The 16,126-nt window shown below is 40.2% G+C and overlaps 1 protein-coding gene across 3 annotated transcripts in view; it reads left to right on the top strand.

The window, feature by feature from the left end:
* LOC145455859 (collagen alpha-1(XII) chain-like) overlaps nucleotides 1-15,224 on the top strand; it is a 59,809-nt gene extending 44,585 nt beyond the window's left edge. For all 3 annotated transcript variants that reach the window (XM_080333878.1, XM_080333881.1, XM_080333879.1), the window contains exons 47-62: nucleotides 430-630; nucleotides 1,617-1,725; nucleotides 2,527-2,683; nucleotides 5,416-5,542; nucleotides 5,815-5,940; nucleotides 7,092-7,266; nucleotides 8,118-8,296; nucleotides 8,513-8,592; nucleotides 9,287-9,447; nucleotides 10,031-10,198; nucleotides 10,326-10,399; nucleotides 10,456-10,602; nucleotides 11,584-11,723; nucleotides 11,910-12,012; nucleotides 13,702-13,829; nucleotides 15,010-15,224. In XM_080333878.1, coding sequence (XP_080190004.1) covers nucleotides 430-630; nucleotides 1,617-1,725; nucleotides 2,527-2,683; nucleotides 5,416-5,542; nucleotides 5,815-5,940; nucleotides 7,092-7,266; nucleotides 8,118-8,296; nucleotides 8,513-8,592; nucleotides 9,287-9,447; nucleotides 10,031-10,198; nucleotides 10,326-10,399; nucleotides 10,456-10,602; nucleotides 11,584-11,723; nucleotides 11,910-12,012; nucleotides 13,702-13,829; nucleotides 15,010-15,018 — 2,084 coding nt within the window. In that variant the 3' untranslated portion in view covers nucleotides 15,019-15,224. The remainder of the gene's footprint in view (nucleotides 1-429; nucleotides 631-1,616; nucleotides 1,726-2,526; nucleotides 2,684-5,415; nucleotides 5,543-5,814; nucleotides 5,941-7,091; nucleotides 7,267-8,117; nucleotides 8,297-8,512; nucleotides 8,593-9,286; nucleotides 9,448-10,030; nucleotides 10,199-10,325; nucleotides 10,400-10,455; nucleotides 10,603-11,583; nucleotides 11,724-11,909; nucleotides 12,013-13,701; nucleotides 13,830-15,009) is intronic.
* The last annotated feature ends 902 nt before the right edge of the window (nucleotides 15,225-16,126 follow it).

A 16,126-nucleotide genomic window follows, 5' to 3' on the forward strand; every position in this document is an offset into this window, starting at 1 on the left:
TCAGATTGGATAACCGGTCTGATCACAGCTGCACTAAACAAGTACACTGTCTCAATGTGATCTGTAGTATTTTCTTGGTCTCCTGCTTATTCACTGAATGATAATAATTCATTGGAAACGCTAGAGTGGAGAGATAGTTCTAGCTGTCTAATTTTAATTCTAACTGTGTCATACAAACTGTGCCAAGCATGGTGTATGGGCATCTGCCATTCGCATGCTTGAGGGAACTAAATTCAATTTGATATGGACCGAAAATGGTTATAGTTGTACTTGTTCCTGATTCGGAATTGGATTAAATTTGCGAATTCAGTCGTTCTAAATCTGATCTAATTCGAAAAGCGGATAATTTTCAAGTGCGGGAGATACACTGTAGCTTCTATCAAAATACAATATGTTTGACTTCGGATTGATTTTCATTTATTTTCTCAGATGAAGAATACGTACATTGGTTGAACCCGGTTCAGCCTACGTCCGGCCGTCCACGATCGGTCACCCTACGATGGAATCCGGACAGCACCAACATTACAGAAACCCTGCAGAGGCTGAGAGTGGAATTGGTGCCTATCAATGACGACAGTGCCAGAACAATCACTCAGTTTGTGCGTGGCACCGGTAACCACTACATTAGAGGTATGTAGAAGTGTGACTGGTGGTATTGTTTGCTTATTTTCACATTTTAGTGAAAGGGAGGTAGGGATATTTTCAAGAACCTACGATGGTTTGTCATCAGGGGTATACTATTATGAATATGTGATAGCAATAGCCAGAGTGGATAAAAGCAGGCACTATTGCTACTCGGTAGAATAGGTGGTGAGTCCATTCAAAATTCCAAGTTGCTCTCTCAGCCAACACGAAATGAAAAATGATGCAACAAACCTTTGAAAATATATGCAGCGGATACTGTGATTGCTATTTCACACAGTTCTTATTGCGATTGCTCTCATAAAAGTAATGCAAACATGCCCTGACACTACATGACCTTTTAAAAGTCCAAAGTGTTAGAAGTAAATAATTTTGACTAAAAATACAGAAGCGGAAGCAACCAAGATCATAAATTACTCGAACAAGCAGCGCAAGTAGATAGAAGGTGGTAGAAAGTGGAAAAGGTACTTTCATTGACCTATCTGGTCGTAATCAAAGAAAAGAACTTCGTTTCATGAGAATGCTCAATGTGGACAATGTGTAAGGAACACTTTGATTCTGGAAGTTTCAAGACGTGAATTGCTACACACTCTGTGAAAGTGCCGATCCTCTACAATACCTTGTTGCTCCTGATTAGAGACAGACCGATATCGGAGTTTTAAGCCGGGACCGATAAATCCAATAGCTAGCACCTTATACCGATGAATCTGATCTATCCTGCCGATATTCAAAAATATGGTATTTTGAGCATATTTTCAAAACTTCAGAGTATTGATTTTAACAGCTGGCTATAGCCATGACATGAAATACACTAGATAGGCTTCATCTGGACACTGGTCAGCTTAGGTGGTCGGTATCAAATACCTTATATTTTGTTAGAGTGTGTCAAAGTGTGATATCGACTCGATATTATCTGCGAGCTGATAAATTGGTCGGTCTCTCCTCCTAATACAAGACCTTTATACTTTTCGCAGGACTCAAACCTGGCGTTTCCTACAGGCTGTACGCCAGGTACATGGGCAATGGGGAAAATTACCGTGCCGGCGACGTCGCCACGCAATTTGTCATTCCCGCATTTACAAGGTATTGTCGACCTTCAGATCCTGACCAACATCAGACAAGATCTTCCTCTAGCTAGTCCCTGTCTACGCAAGACCACCGTGCCAGTCTTATGCAAAATTCGATAACGTTTATTGGTGTCAATAGAAGGAATAACTTACCGTTTGATCCCGAATTTAGATTTTTGAGAGTTCAATACTTGAGAAGCTTTCTTGACTACTTTGACCAACCATGCTGGTAAGGTCACTCTATTCTATTTGTCTTGTGTAAAATACAATCACATATATTGCCGTATATTACCGTCACTACTCCGTAATGTAGGCTACCTTCTTGTGGGTTAAATTGTATTTTCAATGACTTTATTTTGGTCATTTCATTTCTATTTGTTCGAGGATGCTTTGTGTTGTTGTAGTTGTTCCTACGTCTGTATTTGCTTATTAGTTAATCTAAAGGTTGGAGTGTGATTTCTATGATTAGATACTCCTGTCCAGGGTGGCTCGGCTTTGATGACTCTGTTATATCGAGCCTCCAATCGATACCTTGTATAGCTATGTATCAAATTTCACCGATTTCACTTAATATTCTCACCACTGATGCCGTAGTATGTCATTTGTTTGTTCTAGGGAGAGGGATTGACTAGAAAACGGTCCAGTCATATCATTCCTTCCCTGTCCATGTGCATGTAATCCTGGTGAAAAGAATTGTATAAACGATGTAGCAATCCACCTATCTACCTACTTACCTATCTGTTGTACATGTTGTTGATGGATAGATTGATTGATACAATTATGGAATTAGAGTGTTGACCTTCCACCTTCGACGCAGGCAAGGAACTGTGATAACTCAAAATAGATTTGGCATCAACGACGTTTGGATTAAAGAATTGCGATCTGGCGAGTTGATGTTACTGTGGAAAAACTTCACGGGCGCGACTTCGTACACTGTGGAAGACCAGGAATTGCCGGATGGGCTGTTGCACAGAGTAAGCTTTTTTTTAAGCGTTTAACAATGTTATAGGAATCACTGTGCTGTTGGGATTCTGTTTACCTTTGTACTCAAAATCGGTAACGTTTGTATCAGAATACAAAAAGTTACATGCTATAAACTGTAGTGCTGGGCAAAATCATGAGTATCTTGCCTAGATCATTGTTTTCAATCGTTTTAAAGCACAACTCAAATCCAAGCGTCAAACATCGAAATAAACGCATATGTAATGGCAATATGCTAGGCTTTTATGGTTCAGACAACCAGTCTCACGCTACACAGTTCTATTGAGCATGATTCATTGCAAACAAAAGTCCTTGAATCAGTGAGGCTGACATCTCTGAAATTTTTCCTGCATAGTGTTTTCAATGCACGGCTCCTTTAACCGATTGGCACCGGCTGCAATTTTCGAAAAATTTTGCTTCAATTTTCAAAAACGAAAAACTGTACCTTAATGGGATTGGAACACGGTAGCCAAGGTAACGTTCGAATCAGAACGTCAACGCGCATCCGATTGCGCCACTTAATTCATTTTGAGCCCTGTGTCTGGCCGCTTATATCAAGAGCAAGCCGAGAATTCGTTGATGAGAAACATATTACATTTACTGCACTCTTTATAAACCTTAACATGGATATCTGGTGACATAGGCTTCTTGTGAATCATATCGGCGAGGAAATCATGATCATGGAAATGGCTCAGTCGATCTAATACGCCCTAATATCGCCTTTATCCAAAAGATACAGTACTGACGGTTTGCACAATAAACACGCACCAGGCCGCAGAGTGAATGAGTCATCGGCGAGTGAGCGAGTGACGCGCGTGTATTTATTAGGTAGCGTAGCCTTCCAGGGCAATTACAAAGCTTATAGAGCACCTAAATGGGTCACTTTAGTATTGATAAACGGAGATTGTCAAGACCTAACCATAAGGACAAACCACAAACGCATATCTTACTACTACGTAAGGTTATGACGTTAGTTGGTAGCACTTCATACAAACATGATACACACGTTTGCGCGGAATACACTGCGTGTAGAATTGGTCTTGTTGCCATATATACATCACTATTAGCTGTTAGTCTGATGTAGATATAATCTTATGGGCATGTACTCTCCACAGAAACAATCTAAGAATGTCAACTACCGATAAAATTCATGATATAACACATTATGTTACGGATATTGGTCCCTGCGTTTGACACTAGTGTGGTAGTCTGCAGGAATTCTCTTCACGATTTTCAGAAGCGGCCTTGGGGTGACATAGGCATAACTAATGTTGTTTATTTTGACCTTGAAGGTGGAGATTGGCTAGTTCTATTGAAAGAGACAATCCGTAAATGCCTTTCATTACTACAACGTAAGATATATATCGTTATACGACAGCTCTTTGTATATCCAGATGCGTACTTTTGCGTAAGTATATGCGCTGAGTAATATTGTATTTATTCCGAATTATACTTGACTATTAGCCATTATTTAGAATCGTATAGGCAACAACTATTCACAGACACAATCTATGAAGGTATATCACTATTAGAACTCGATATATATCCCGATTGGATTCCCGTTATGTGACCAGTATTCATCCATCTGCTTGAAGCTGGTACGGTAGGCTGCGAGTATTCTCTTCCCGATTTTCAAATGCAACCTTGAGCGATGCAGACATAACTAGTATAGTTGATTTAGCAAGAAAATCAGAAGCTGACAAGCGCTATTCATAGAAACAAACTACAACAACTGGCTATGACGAATACAACCAAATATACGACCGGGTATATGATGGGTATCGGGAACGCGCGTTTCCGCGAAATGATGCGGTCGGCAGATATCTTTGTCACACGGCCTATCACATAGATTTTGAACACCTTATATGTAACTAATATCAGATATGAAGATATGTGTGAACTTGTATGGACACTAGCTTTTCACAGAAAGAAACAACTATGCTCTAAGACGGCTAGAACAAAACATACAGTACGTTATGTGAGAGTAGTCAATGACGCGTGCGTTGCCGAGACAGTGTATTTTGCAACATATTTATCTACGGTATTTGATATCCGATTTCGACGTCTTAGATAAAATATATATCAAATAATATGGTATCAATGAACTTGCACAAACAATATCTATCCGCAGAAATGAACAGCAGCGACATAGCACGATTATAACGGGATATATAGTGGTTCTATTACAGTACGCTTCCCTCGTACCGGCAATGGGTAAAAATACCCACGCCGGCGCCAAACGGTTAAATTGTACGATATCCATCTGATTTTAATTAAAATTTCCTTGTAGTGGATTTTCAATCGCAAGAGCCCCTGAATCTTTGAAATCGATCATACAGAACCAAGCACTAAACGACAATGTGTGGGTTGTGCGCCCTTTCTATGTAAAAGGTTGACTTTGAAATGGAGGGTGCATCTTTGCAAATTGGAGAATAACACTACAAATATTTGCAATTTTCTAAAGCAAATTAAATTACAGTGGTGTAGGGGCTATTTTGCCGAGTTTGTATGAAAATTTTGTTCGTAAATAAAATGATGGTATGTATGTACTTTCTACTTTTAAAACAGAAAGTTTTCTCTGAAGACGTTTCAAGTAGAAGTGAAAGTAGTGCATGACATGATGGATCAAGGAAATAATCTATAGTCAATATCTATGCACAAAGTGAATTTTGTATGCTACTGCGGCATTCATTGAAATCATGGGCTTACTATCGTACAATTCCAGAGCACTCACGATGTCGATAGCCGTTGGATGGTTCTCCCGCAACTCCGAGCTGGCGGTGTATATTCCATCAACATTTACGCAACTGTCAATGGTCGGCTGATAAAGATCTATACCGTCACCGTTAAACGTAAGTCTATGCCTCAAGAAGGCGGCCGCCGTTCTCTGTCCATACCATTCAATAGAATGCAAGAATTCATGTTGAAAGAAACCCGAATATTTTCGGCTGATAGCCATCAGGCGTAATCGTCAACTTCTAGTAGAGAATCGAAAAGAACTTTTAATAACAACAGTCATATCACTAAGTATGACGTCACTGGCATAAAAAAAATTCAAATATTTAACGCGAACAGATGGCTTCGACCAGGTTATTCTTTAACTGATTTTTTAATAATTTTACAGGCAAGATCACGGCGCCTGCCCCACCTTCCAAGGTCGAATGGTACAACATGTTTGGGGATACGGTCGTCATCGCCTGGTCACGACCACAGTCGGCGATTACCGGATATATTATAACCTACAAACTCGGTACTATTTGTGCTCCTGTACTTTAAATATTGAGGTTTTTCCCGTGCATGCTTTACAGCCGTTCAATATTAAACCGATACTGAATGTTTAGTGTCCCTGAGCAGTTGCTAGTATTTTTTATTACATTAGTTTTTGAATGCTATGGACATAATATTCCATTCCTTTACATCTTTGTACTAGCCCAGTGGTTCTCAACCGGTGTGCTGCGGCACGCTAATGTGCCATTTGCGTCTCGCAAGTGTGCCGCGAGAGATCTCTTCGAAATTTTGAAATTATAAGCTAAATAATTCTACTATATAGCAAGCGATCATCGGATTCTATGTGGAGTTTGTAGATTTGGCAAATCAAAATTTCGGTCATGCAGGCAATCAATATCCCCCGCTAATTCGCTTTACCCGACATATCGAGTACTTTTAAGGCTAAATTAGGTTTTCCACAATACGTTGAATAATCGTAGAGAAGAGCAGGCATGGCAGCGTCCGTGTGACAATGCAATTTTCAAATCCTTAGTGACTTTCGTCACGTTTTTTTTTGTATATGGACAATTGGGCATGGGCATCACTTGGTGTGATGATGAATCACCCACAACCTTTACGATATTGCCTTTTCTGTCATGCAAATTGTCATTGGCACTTTTTAAAAAGCATAGACACTTGTTTGACGAACCAACAAGCTAAACCACCAATCTACTTCGAAACCACTATGTGCTAGTGTGCCGCGAACTTATGTGGAAAAATTATCAGACTTCATCATAAGTGATGTCTTTTTGTTTAAATTCACTGTAATCTTGCTGATATCAAAGCCTTTAGTCTTTTTCCAACTTGTGGAAGTATAATAATCAAATACACCACCGCCGCCTACGATTAGGCCTGGTCATAAAACTATGTTTCAAAGCGCTGTGTACATTGCACATGGATAACTTTGCATCACTTCCGTGACTGAAACTGTCGTAACTATCTGGCGAAATAGCTCCTGTAGCATAGTAGCTGTAAATGCTTTCGTAAATTGAACTTATTTCTAGTATCGTTAGTCATTTTGTGTTAGTCGCCAAGACTACTCTGACGGTGTTTTCCAGACCAACGTCGTCAATTTTCATAAATATTGAAAGTGCGTGTCTGTATATACTTTCCATTAATTATGTTGTAATTTAGACGAAGAGGGCTCTGAAGTTGTGTCAGTCGATCTTCCCGCAAACGCAACAAGCTACCATATGAGCGGGTTACTGCCGGGGAAAACCTACCTCATCACCATCCAGACGGTGCGAAACGAAGAAGTCAGCCGCGAATTCACCTTCAGACTGCAGATGAACATACCAACCGTGCGAAGGTACCTTGCCTACTTGACATACTCATTCTTCAATGAAACTGAATTTATAGTTCAGTCAATAATGACTTTTAAAATTGCGGGTTGCTTTGTGGCGCTCTGTCACGTTTTCAAGATTTTTGTATCCTGCAATTACATTGTGGACGATATTTTCACGACAAAATCAAATAGAAATGATTCGCGGTACAGAACTTGAAAATAACACATAATGAAATATTTGTAGCAATATATTTCTACGCATTCTCTAAAGTTTTTCGGTTGTCTCTCGTCAGGAAGAATGGTCAACACAAATGTGAATAAAAATGATAAGTAAAACGATAAAATGATTATAATGATAAAATTAAAAACATGATATAAATAATGAAGTCGTGATATGGAGATATCGGCTGTCAAAATAGCAAAGAAGCTTGGCACAGCAACACTATAACTAACTGAATTTAGTGAACTGATTGGTCAACATCACATCCCATTCGAAACTTTCAAGCTGTCTTTATCTCTCTTGAGAAATATGTGCTGATGTTTTCCAGTTCTAATCCTTGGATTCGATGCAGACAGTCCCGTCATTGTTCATTATTATTAAATATCTCTATAACCGTTCTCTACTTCTGAAAGTAATGGAGATAGATGAGCCTAATATAAATTGTCGTCTCTAGCAACTAAGTTGGAGGCAGCAGATGTCGAACAGAGTGATGAGACATGTGAGGGACAAATGAAAATGATTCTCATTTTAGTGACAGTTATGATGATTGTTACATTACAATCATAATTAAAATGTATTTCCTGGTAAAGGAAATACTTGAGTTATGGGCAGTGTAGGGCACTACCGTAATTCCTTACGATTCGTTGTTTCACAGGCTTTATTTCCGTCAAGAAGGAACCGACAGTATTGTGATGACATGGCCTGCCTTACCGGACTACGTTACGGGTTACCATATTCGAGTGAAACAGACCAATCCGCCCGGACCAGACTTGGTCCCAGGCGATCAAATCCCCGCCGATCAAAACAGTTACACTATCCGAGGATTGCAGCCGTGTGAGTATTTTCTGATGCGATTTCTTACCTAGCCACTGTTGCGATGAATTCATGCAGTCAAAATGTCTGCACAATATGAACTTTTTCACAATAAGCATGTGTGTGCTGGAGTGCAGATAATGCTGTCGGGATTTTAAAGTTCTGATCGCAGAACGAATGCAATGGATTATGTGCGTAAGACGCTTTCATTTTATTTATCAACATTTCTGTTTACAGCTTATCAATATGAATTTATCATCCGTACATTGGTTGGAGATTTACAATCAGATCCAGTGACATTGCAGCTTTGGATTCTGGTGAGATTTCATGATATTTTTATGATCATGTGATCTCAGTAAAAGTGACGTCAGGCTATGCCCCATTCTGACAAAATTTTATAGTGTAAGACCCGCTAGAGTCCGTTATGTTGCCATTAATTCAAAACAATCCCATTTTTCATGGGTGATTGTGTTTCATAAGTATATGTCAGCATGTTTTTAGACGTTCATTAAAAAACTACGTCAATAACCTGAATAATTGTATTGCAACCAAAGTAATTGTCCTTTCTTTTTCAATTTTTCAAGTAGGCCCATGGCTTGTCATTTCATTTTATTGTACTCATCCCAACTAGGTTTTCTTGATACATAATTCAATATCGCCTTGGCAAAAAATACCATATTGACATTCAAAATTTTTTTCCCTGCACTAATTATGATAACGCTAATGAAAATGTTCTGGAATCAACTGTAATAAAGGTGCAACAGCCAATACTCTGCCACCAGTAAGAACATATCTATAGTCCTGGAATATTTCTTCCGGGTTCTGTGTTTGCCCAAATTTGTCTCATTTATAGAGTTGCCGGTTCATTGTTATGTCGCGTTCGCGGGTATGCTTAGCTATCAATATTACGTCAGGACTTAGTAACAGTGGAATAAATTTGACAATACAAATATATTTTTTGTCGTCCGACAAATATTTTGTAACATTTTCAATCTCCAATTGCTATGTCAGCGCCAGGAGAGTCAAATCTCGAGGGTCGAGCAAACTGGCACCTGGACAGTGACGTGGTCCGGCAGCGGAATCGATGTCGACCATTGGAAAATTGAAGTTCGTCGCAAAGGAAGTCAGACGGTCCTGCTGTCTCGCGATAACATCGATCGAACGGTAACGAGGTATGTTCCCGAAATATATTTCTCTGCCATGTTCTCGAAGGTTGTTTATGAAATATATTATACCACAGTATATAACTCCATATATTGGGGTTATAATGGTTTTTGGACTCTTTTAAATTTTGTTGACCAAGTTTTAATCTTGTTCCCCAAAGGTTATATGCGAATTGTGTGGCACCAAGTTGTACAACTCAAACCAAAACTCTGTCAACAAAAGGAGTTCGTGTACCACCTAAAAATAGTACATTGAACGCTCTCTCATTCGAAATTTCATGCTGGTGACGTCATATTTTGTGATACGATTGTTGATATACAATGTTCTTTCCAATTCTCTACTAGTTGCTGACGATTACCCCTGACGAGTGTCAGCCGAAAATATTCGGGTTCATTTCAATATGAATATACTATTCAAAGAGTTACATTAAACACATACAAGGTATAGTTGTGGGACAACCTGTTTTGGAGATATTGTGGGTATAGTGATTTTCTGCCTCTGAAAGTCTTTTGACCAAGTTTTAATCATATTCCCAGAGGTCCCATATGAAATATCTTATACCAGATTTTGTCAAACACATCCTTACTTTAGTTTCGATCTGACCGAGCTGCCCGGAGGACAGGACTACGTCGTCAGCATTTATGGTGTGAAGAACGGAGTGGTCAGCTCTCCGATTCAAGTTTTGATCCCCGCCAATCCGCAGTTGATTCCGTCCAACCCACAACCGGGACGGCCTTCCATTCCGGCCTCCCGGCAACTGTGAGCTTTACAATACTTCACTTTTATTAGATTTAAATCCTTGATATAAGACTTGCATGAACTGTATTCACAAATCTGAGGATCCCTGATTTGAATCCAACTAAAACAAACTTTACTTATTCGGCAGTGTGGAACGGATAAGCGTTCGAAGACGCTTGGACAGCGTTCAAATACTTCTATATCCCGTTGATGAAGTCGACAGTAAGTCCTCCAGATTTTTTTCTGCACTCAACTCGGCTTACGCACAGTTCTTTCAGGTTACAATATCAAATATCGAGTGTCCGGCACCCAAACGTATTACCGAGGTAACATCGCGATTACCATGGAAGACGACCATGACTTGGCGACAGTGTCAAACTTATTGCCGGGGCAGACATATGAATTCATGATTACCGCGATACAAGGTAATGATGGTTTCTCGTGGCCTCCACGATAATTCCATGATTACACTCCGTGAATTTGTCTACAATTACATGCTGACAGAATCTTTCCTGACATGTAAAAAAATTCGACCTGCATGAGTTATGGGCTCTGTGACGAATGATTTACGTTTTAGGGCAGGGCTGGCCAACCCGTGGCCCGCGAGAAGGTTTTGAGTGGCCCGCGAGGTAATTTGCGAAATTTCAAATATTATCAAAAATGGAGTGCACAGATTGTGAACTTGCAAGGCCAACCAAATTTGATTAGTCTGGCCGCAACACTTGAGATGTGATGACTAAAATATCGGTTCAGATGCATTGGCGTATCCATGAGCCAGTACTTCGTACACAACAATAAAGTAGAATAATTTAGGATAGATTCATCAAAAGTAAAAATTTTGTACACGCTTCGCGCAACATGTTGTCACTCGATTTCTTGCTTTTAATATTGTTACCCCTCTGTGAAAATAAAAGAACGCCTAATATATCAGATTGAGACCAACCATATTCACGATTACAAGACAAAGTGTCGTTCAACCTATGCGACTTTGCGTTTGCGCTCGCAGAAAGACCGTCGACTATGAAACCTAGGCACAAAATGATTGACGCATGTTGATCGAAGCTTTCGATATCGATATGTCCACTTGTCCAGGTCCTGAATAGTCCATTACTTCCAGACAACCCAGCAATATGCAGCAGGCCTGCAATATAGTCAAGTGACAATATTATTGATTTCTGAACTTCGAAAAAGTTTCGCGCTTGGCGCGGCTAGTGGCCCACGCAATAGTTTGTCAATCAAATGTGGCCCTTTGGCTGAAAAGGTTGGCCACCCCTGACGAAAAGTCTTCGAATTCTTTACTGCAATGAATTTAGTTCTGAAAGCAATACTTAATTTCAGTACTTCCATCTATATATTCGATTATATTATTGTTATTATCATCGATCGAATTGAATTTCCAATTGTAGGCAGTGACGAAAGTACGATGATTATTGAGATTTCAACTCCGAGACAGACCAAGCCGCCATTGCACGCCGTACGAAATGTGATAAGGCAAGCGGGCCGATCTTCTCACGAGTTCTTGCTCAGATGGGACCCGCCAACCACGGTGAGTCTGACACAAATGAGTTTCACCAGTGGTAGATAAAGCAAAAGATGAAGGTCAAGTACCACTTCATTAAAGTGATACAAGCTCATCACAGAACTAGTTAATACTTTTGAAAATCAAGACTGTAAAGAACAAATTTACTATTCAAGTGCTATGCAGTTAGTGATTATAAATTTCTTCATCTAGAGAGTACGACATTATACTGTACAGTATAACTACACGGAGGCCGGACAAGCTGTTACTCGAAGGTTTCGAGATCCTTACATCTATGTGCCTTCCATATCCCTTGGTAAGTAATTTAAACTGTTATTGCCATGAATTTGGTTCAAACTTGATTTTGAACCTACCACTTCCTATTGTCCGCCACGATATCATGACTAGGGCTGGGAAAAACCGAGTGCCTGAGTATCGGGAATCAGGCTTCGAGTTGAGTATTCAAGTATCACTGATTATGATGTCATAAAAATATGGATATTGTGGAAAGTTCAAATTCGTCTCTATTACATGACTGCAGAGTTAATGCCAGTTCTTTTCATTGAATAGGAATTTTCAGTCATACTTTACAACATTGCTGTGAGTTGTTCACTACTCTACCGAAATTTCATTTCCACTGGGGTGAACTACATAGCTTTGTACTACATGTCCCGGACGCTGCGCTACACCCGGTTACGGTTTCACGGCTTAGGTAGTGATAATATAAGTCTTAGTGGAAAGAAACTTGTCATCTGAGCAAATCTACATTTTGAAATTTCTCAATTACTTCTCATTTGCTACTTTCACTTGAGGTAATTTGGACCAGATGTTGTCAAGTAGTCATTGTTGGTGCTCAACTAGTAGAAGTGAAGTTGTAAATTTCTACTCGAGTACAATTAATTGTAGTAATTTCCGAGTAAGTAAAAAAGTAAGTATTCTAGACTCATTTCTGAATAAAACACTGAACACTGTGAAGCGTAAATAGTCCAAAATTGTTTCTCAACCTTTTTAGTCCCTGTGCGCCTTGAGATTTCAATGAAATTTCTCGTTCTCCCTGTTCACTTTATAGTTACTAACCCATGGTCTAAAATCCTAACCATATGAGTAAGTTGGTACGAGTCAGGGTTGTAATGACTCGAGTCATGACTTGAGTCAATTTCCAAATGAGTGAAATGACTCGACTCAAGTCGTTTTTTGTATCCACTCAACCCGTACTCGAGTCGCTATGCATGACTCGAGACGAGGACGGCCAAGACAGACATTTCATTGTAACTTCGGAGAATAATAAAGTCACCAAATCCCTAGTATATCGTCTATCAGTCCTGATACTTGGAAAATAGGGCCAGAAACTGTTAAGAATGAGGCAAATTTCTAAATTATAAAAGCGAGCTATTCGATATCACACGAGCAGAGTTGAAAAAGGGGGTTGAACGGGATTGAACTTAAAACAGAACAGTGAACATAATGACCTGGACTATGATTCGCACTCGACCCTCTACTCGCTGACTTGGACTGGGAATGGACTCGGTGGGAATTGAAAATGATTCGACTTGATTCGGGTCAAAACCAATGTTCTCTCTAATTTTTAACTGGTCTGCGTGCACTCACCAACGCACTGCGTGGTCGCTTGGAAAACAGTGCTAAACTTCTAAAAAAAGGTCATCACTCCTGCTTTTTCGTGCGCGGCCCAGATATTTATGTGCGCACCCGCACATGCCCGCAGCTTAGAGGGAACATTGGTCGAAACTATAAAAGTCAGACTTAGCCTCTGAACCTTGTGACTTGGTGGCAACCCAGGAGCAAGCAGGCATAAAATACTTGAGTACCCTGGAAAAGTGTGAGTACTTCGTTACTGACCAGCTCTGGAAACACATACTTTATGAAAACTGCTACTTTTACCAAGTAGCAATGCCGCCTACTTTATTCACATCTGCTCATACCCTGTGCGCAAGTTTCAGAAAATTTCCTTTCCGATACCTACATTAAAAAGCATCATACTTTACAGGCCATTCTGCGACTTATCGTATCGGTTATACAACGAGTGACAATAGACGCAGCCCTGATGCAGTTCTGACTATTAGTTACGGACCTACCAGGGTCGACCAGCCACCAGAGGAAGATGAATCCTATGAGGTATGGAATTGATTTCTGCAAGTGCCATCCGTGAATCGATGCTTTGGATTTTTTTGTAGATGTCGCCATTCAGGATGTACAATAATCACAAATACCGTAGTTTTACATGTATACCACGCAAAAATGTACCGATTTTTTGTCTTGAAGTAGTAGAGTGCGTATCATACATGGGCACAACAAGCCTCGAAAAAAATCACCCTCAATAAAAAAAAACTTGAAATTACACCATTCCTCATGTTTGTTTCTTATCGCGCATCGCCCAGTAATTCGTATTATCGGTGCTATGCGCTGCCAATTAGCGAGAGCGTGTTGCCTATTGACGAGACTCGTCTGGTCAGCACGCTGCTGAGTTGGTTTGCCGTTTGCACGAGAGCGAAATTAGGTCATTGATTGCTGCACGCGCGCAGCAATCCTCACTAATTCGTCCCGTCAATAACAAGCCTGAACTGAACAATCGCATTTACAGCAGGCCTGAACAATCGCATATACACATAAAAGGCCTGCTACGCAAGATATCATCGCTAGCCTAAACAGTCGCATGTCCAGGATATAATCGTTGGCCTGATCAATCTCATCTGTAATAGGCTCCTGGCGCAAGATATCGTCGCTAGCCTGAACTATCGCTGGCTAGCGCTTGGCTGATATCAACAATCGTTTAGAAACAATGCCGTTGAGTGTATGATTAGCGATCGTTATGTGGTGATTGCTCTACAGCAGGGGTAGGCCAACTCGGGGCCTACGACATCATAGTATAACTATAATCAATGTCACGGTGAAATATATTAAGAAAAAGTCTAGTCAACATCGAATACTAAAACGCAACCATCGCTTGTAAGTTATCATACGCGCAAGTTTGTCAACGCGAGAAGCTTGTATACTCGGTATTTGCGCATGTACTAAGCGGACTGTACATGAGTACATGCTTTTCCCCATAATGAACAGGCCATTTTAAGGGTGCTTATTTTACATGGGGCCGTATTATACATGGAGAACCACGGTATATATGGGTTACACCGTTGATTCTCTGCGTCGTCACAATGCAGCAAACCAAGAAGTTATTGGCAAGAAGCACTATTGTCCCCACATTTCTGTTTTCGTAGATGTGAATTTGCCGAATACGATCACGATGATCTATTTGTCGATGTCATCTCCCTGCAAATCTATACCCTTTACTTTCCAGCAACCTTGAAGTTTCTTCAGCGCCGCTATTCTACCGAAGCTATCCAAGCACACAAACGCTTGACAAGACATTCCTTTGCCAATCACGACAGCGCCTTACCTTTTTGTGACCATTGCATGGAATTTTTTCGCGCCCGTTATTACGCTATTCGGTTATTATGTAACGATTGTACGTTGCTTTGCTTGTAATAAATTGTGTCAGGAATTTTGAGACAACTGCGACTGCGAGCCTATTCAGGTGACTGACTGCCGTATTTATTATAGAAAGAAAATCTTCATTCGTCAACTGAGCAAATCACCAACTTGAATCAGTTCAACCGCCCGGCTACGGTTCGCCAGATAGTTTACAGCTTTATACGTTAATTCTAAAGTACAATATTTTGAAGGTATTTCACTAGCTAAAAAAGTAAAATATGAAATTTAAAACTGATTTGGAAATTCGCCAGTCCCGTAATATACTGAATTGTGACGTTACTTTATACCTGGTAATTAACATCTTCCATTTTATTTGAAGCTCACACCGTCTTTGGTGACGCAAAGTGAGCGAAAACTGGGAGCTCACTCACTGAATCCCGCAGTTTCCATAATCAATAAATCATTCGTTTAAGCTGTTTTGTGGATGGCAGGGGGTCACTGGTTTCAGGAGAGAGAGAGAGAGAGAGTCTTTTATTTTCCTCAAACCAAAATACATAACACACGGCAGTGGTGGTGGTACAGAAAATATGCATGCACAGTATTGGTATTAGATAGGAATGATCGATAAGACCGTGAGGGTCATCTAGTCTGATCACACCAACATCAAACAGGTACACTTGACTCTAAACAGTCTGGCTGTGAGAATGTTACAGTAGTTAAAAAAAAAAAGAGAAGAAAAATCAAACGATGGTAGCAAATGATCAATAAAGCAATGTCTGGGCGAGGTAGGGCAGCAGTGTTAGTGTAACGATAAGAGGTGATCAAGTAGGGCTTTTTCGAATCTATTATAGGGCAATTCACGGATACGTGGTGGTAATGCAGGTTTACGTACAGCAGATTGTATCTGTTGTAGGCTACTATGAATTCCGTAGTATGTCTGCTGGTAGTGGGAAATGAGCAAGGTAGCACGACAAGGTGTTTGG

Source organism: Botryllus schlosseri, chromosome 14 (assembly GCF_051294905.1).
Source record: "Botryllus schlosseri isolate E-star chromosome 14, Bs_hap1, whole genome shotgun sequence".
Classification (NCBI taxonomy): Eukaryota; Metazoa; Chordata; class Ascidiacea; order Stolidobranchia; family Styelidae; genus Botryllus; species Botryllus schlosseri.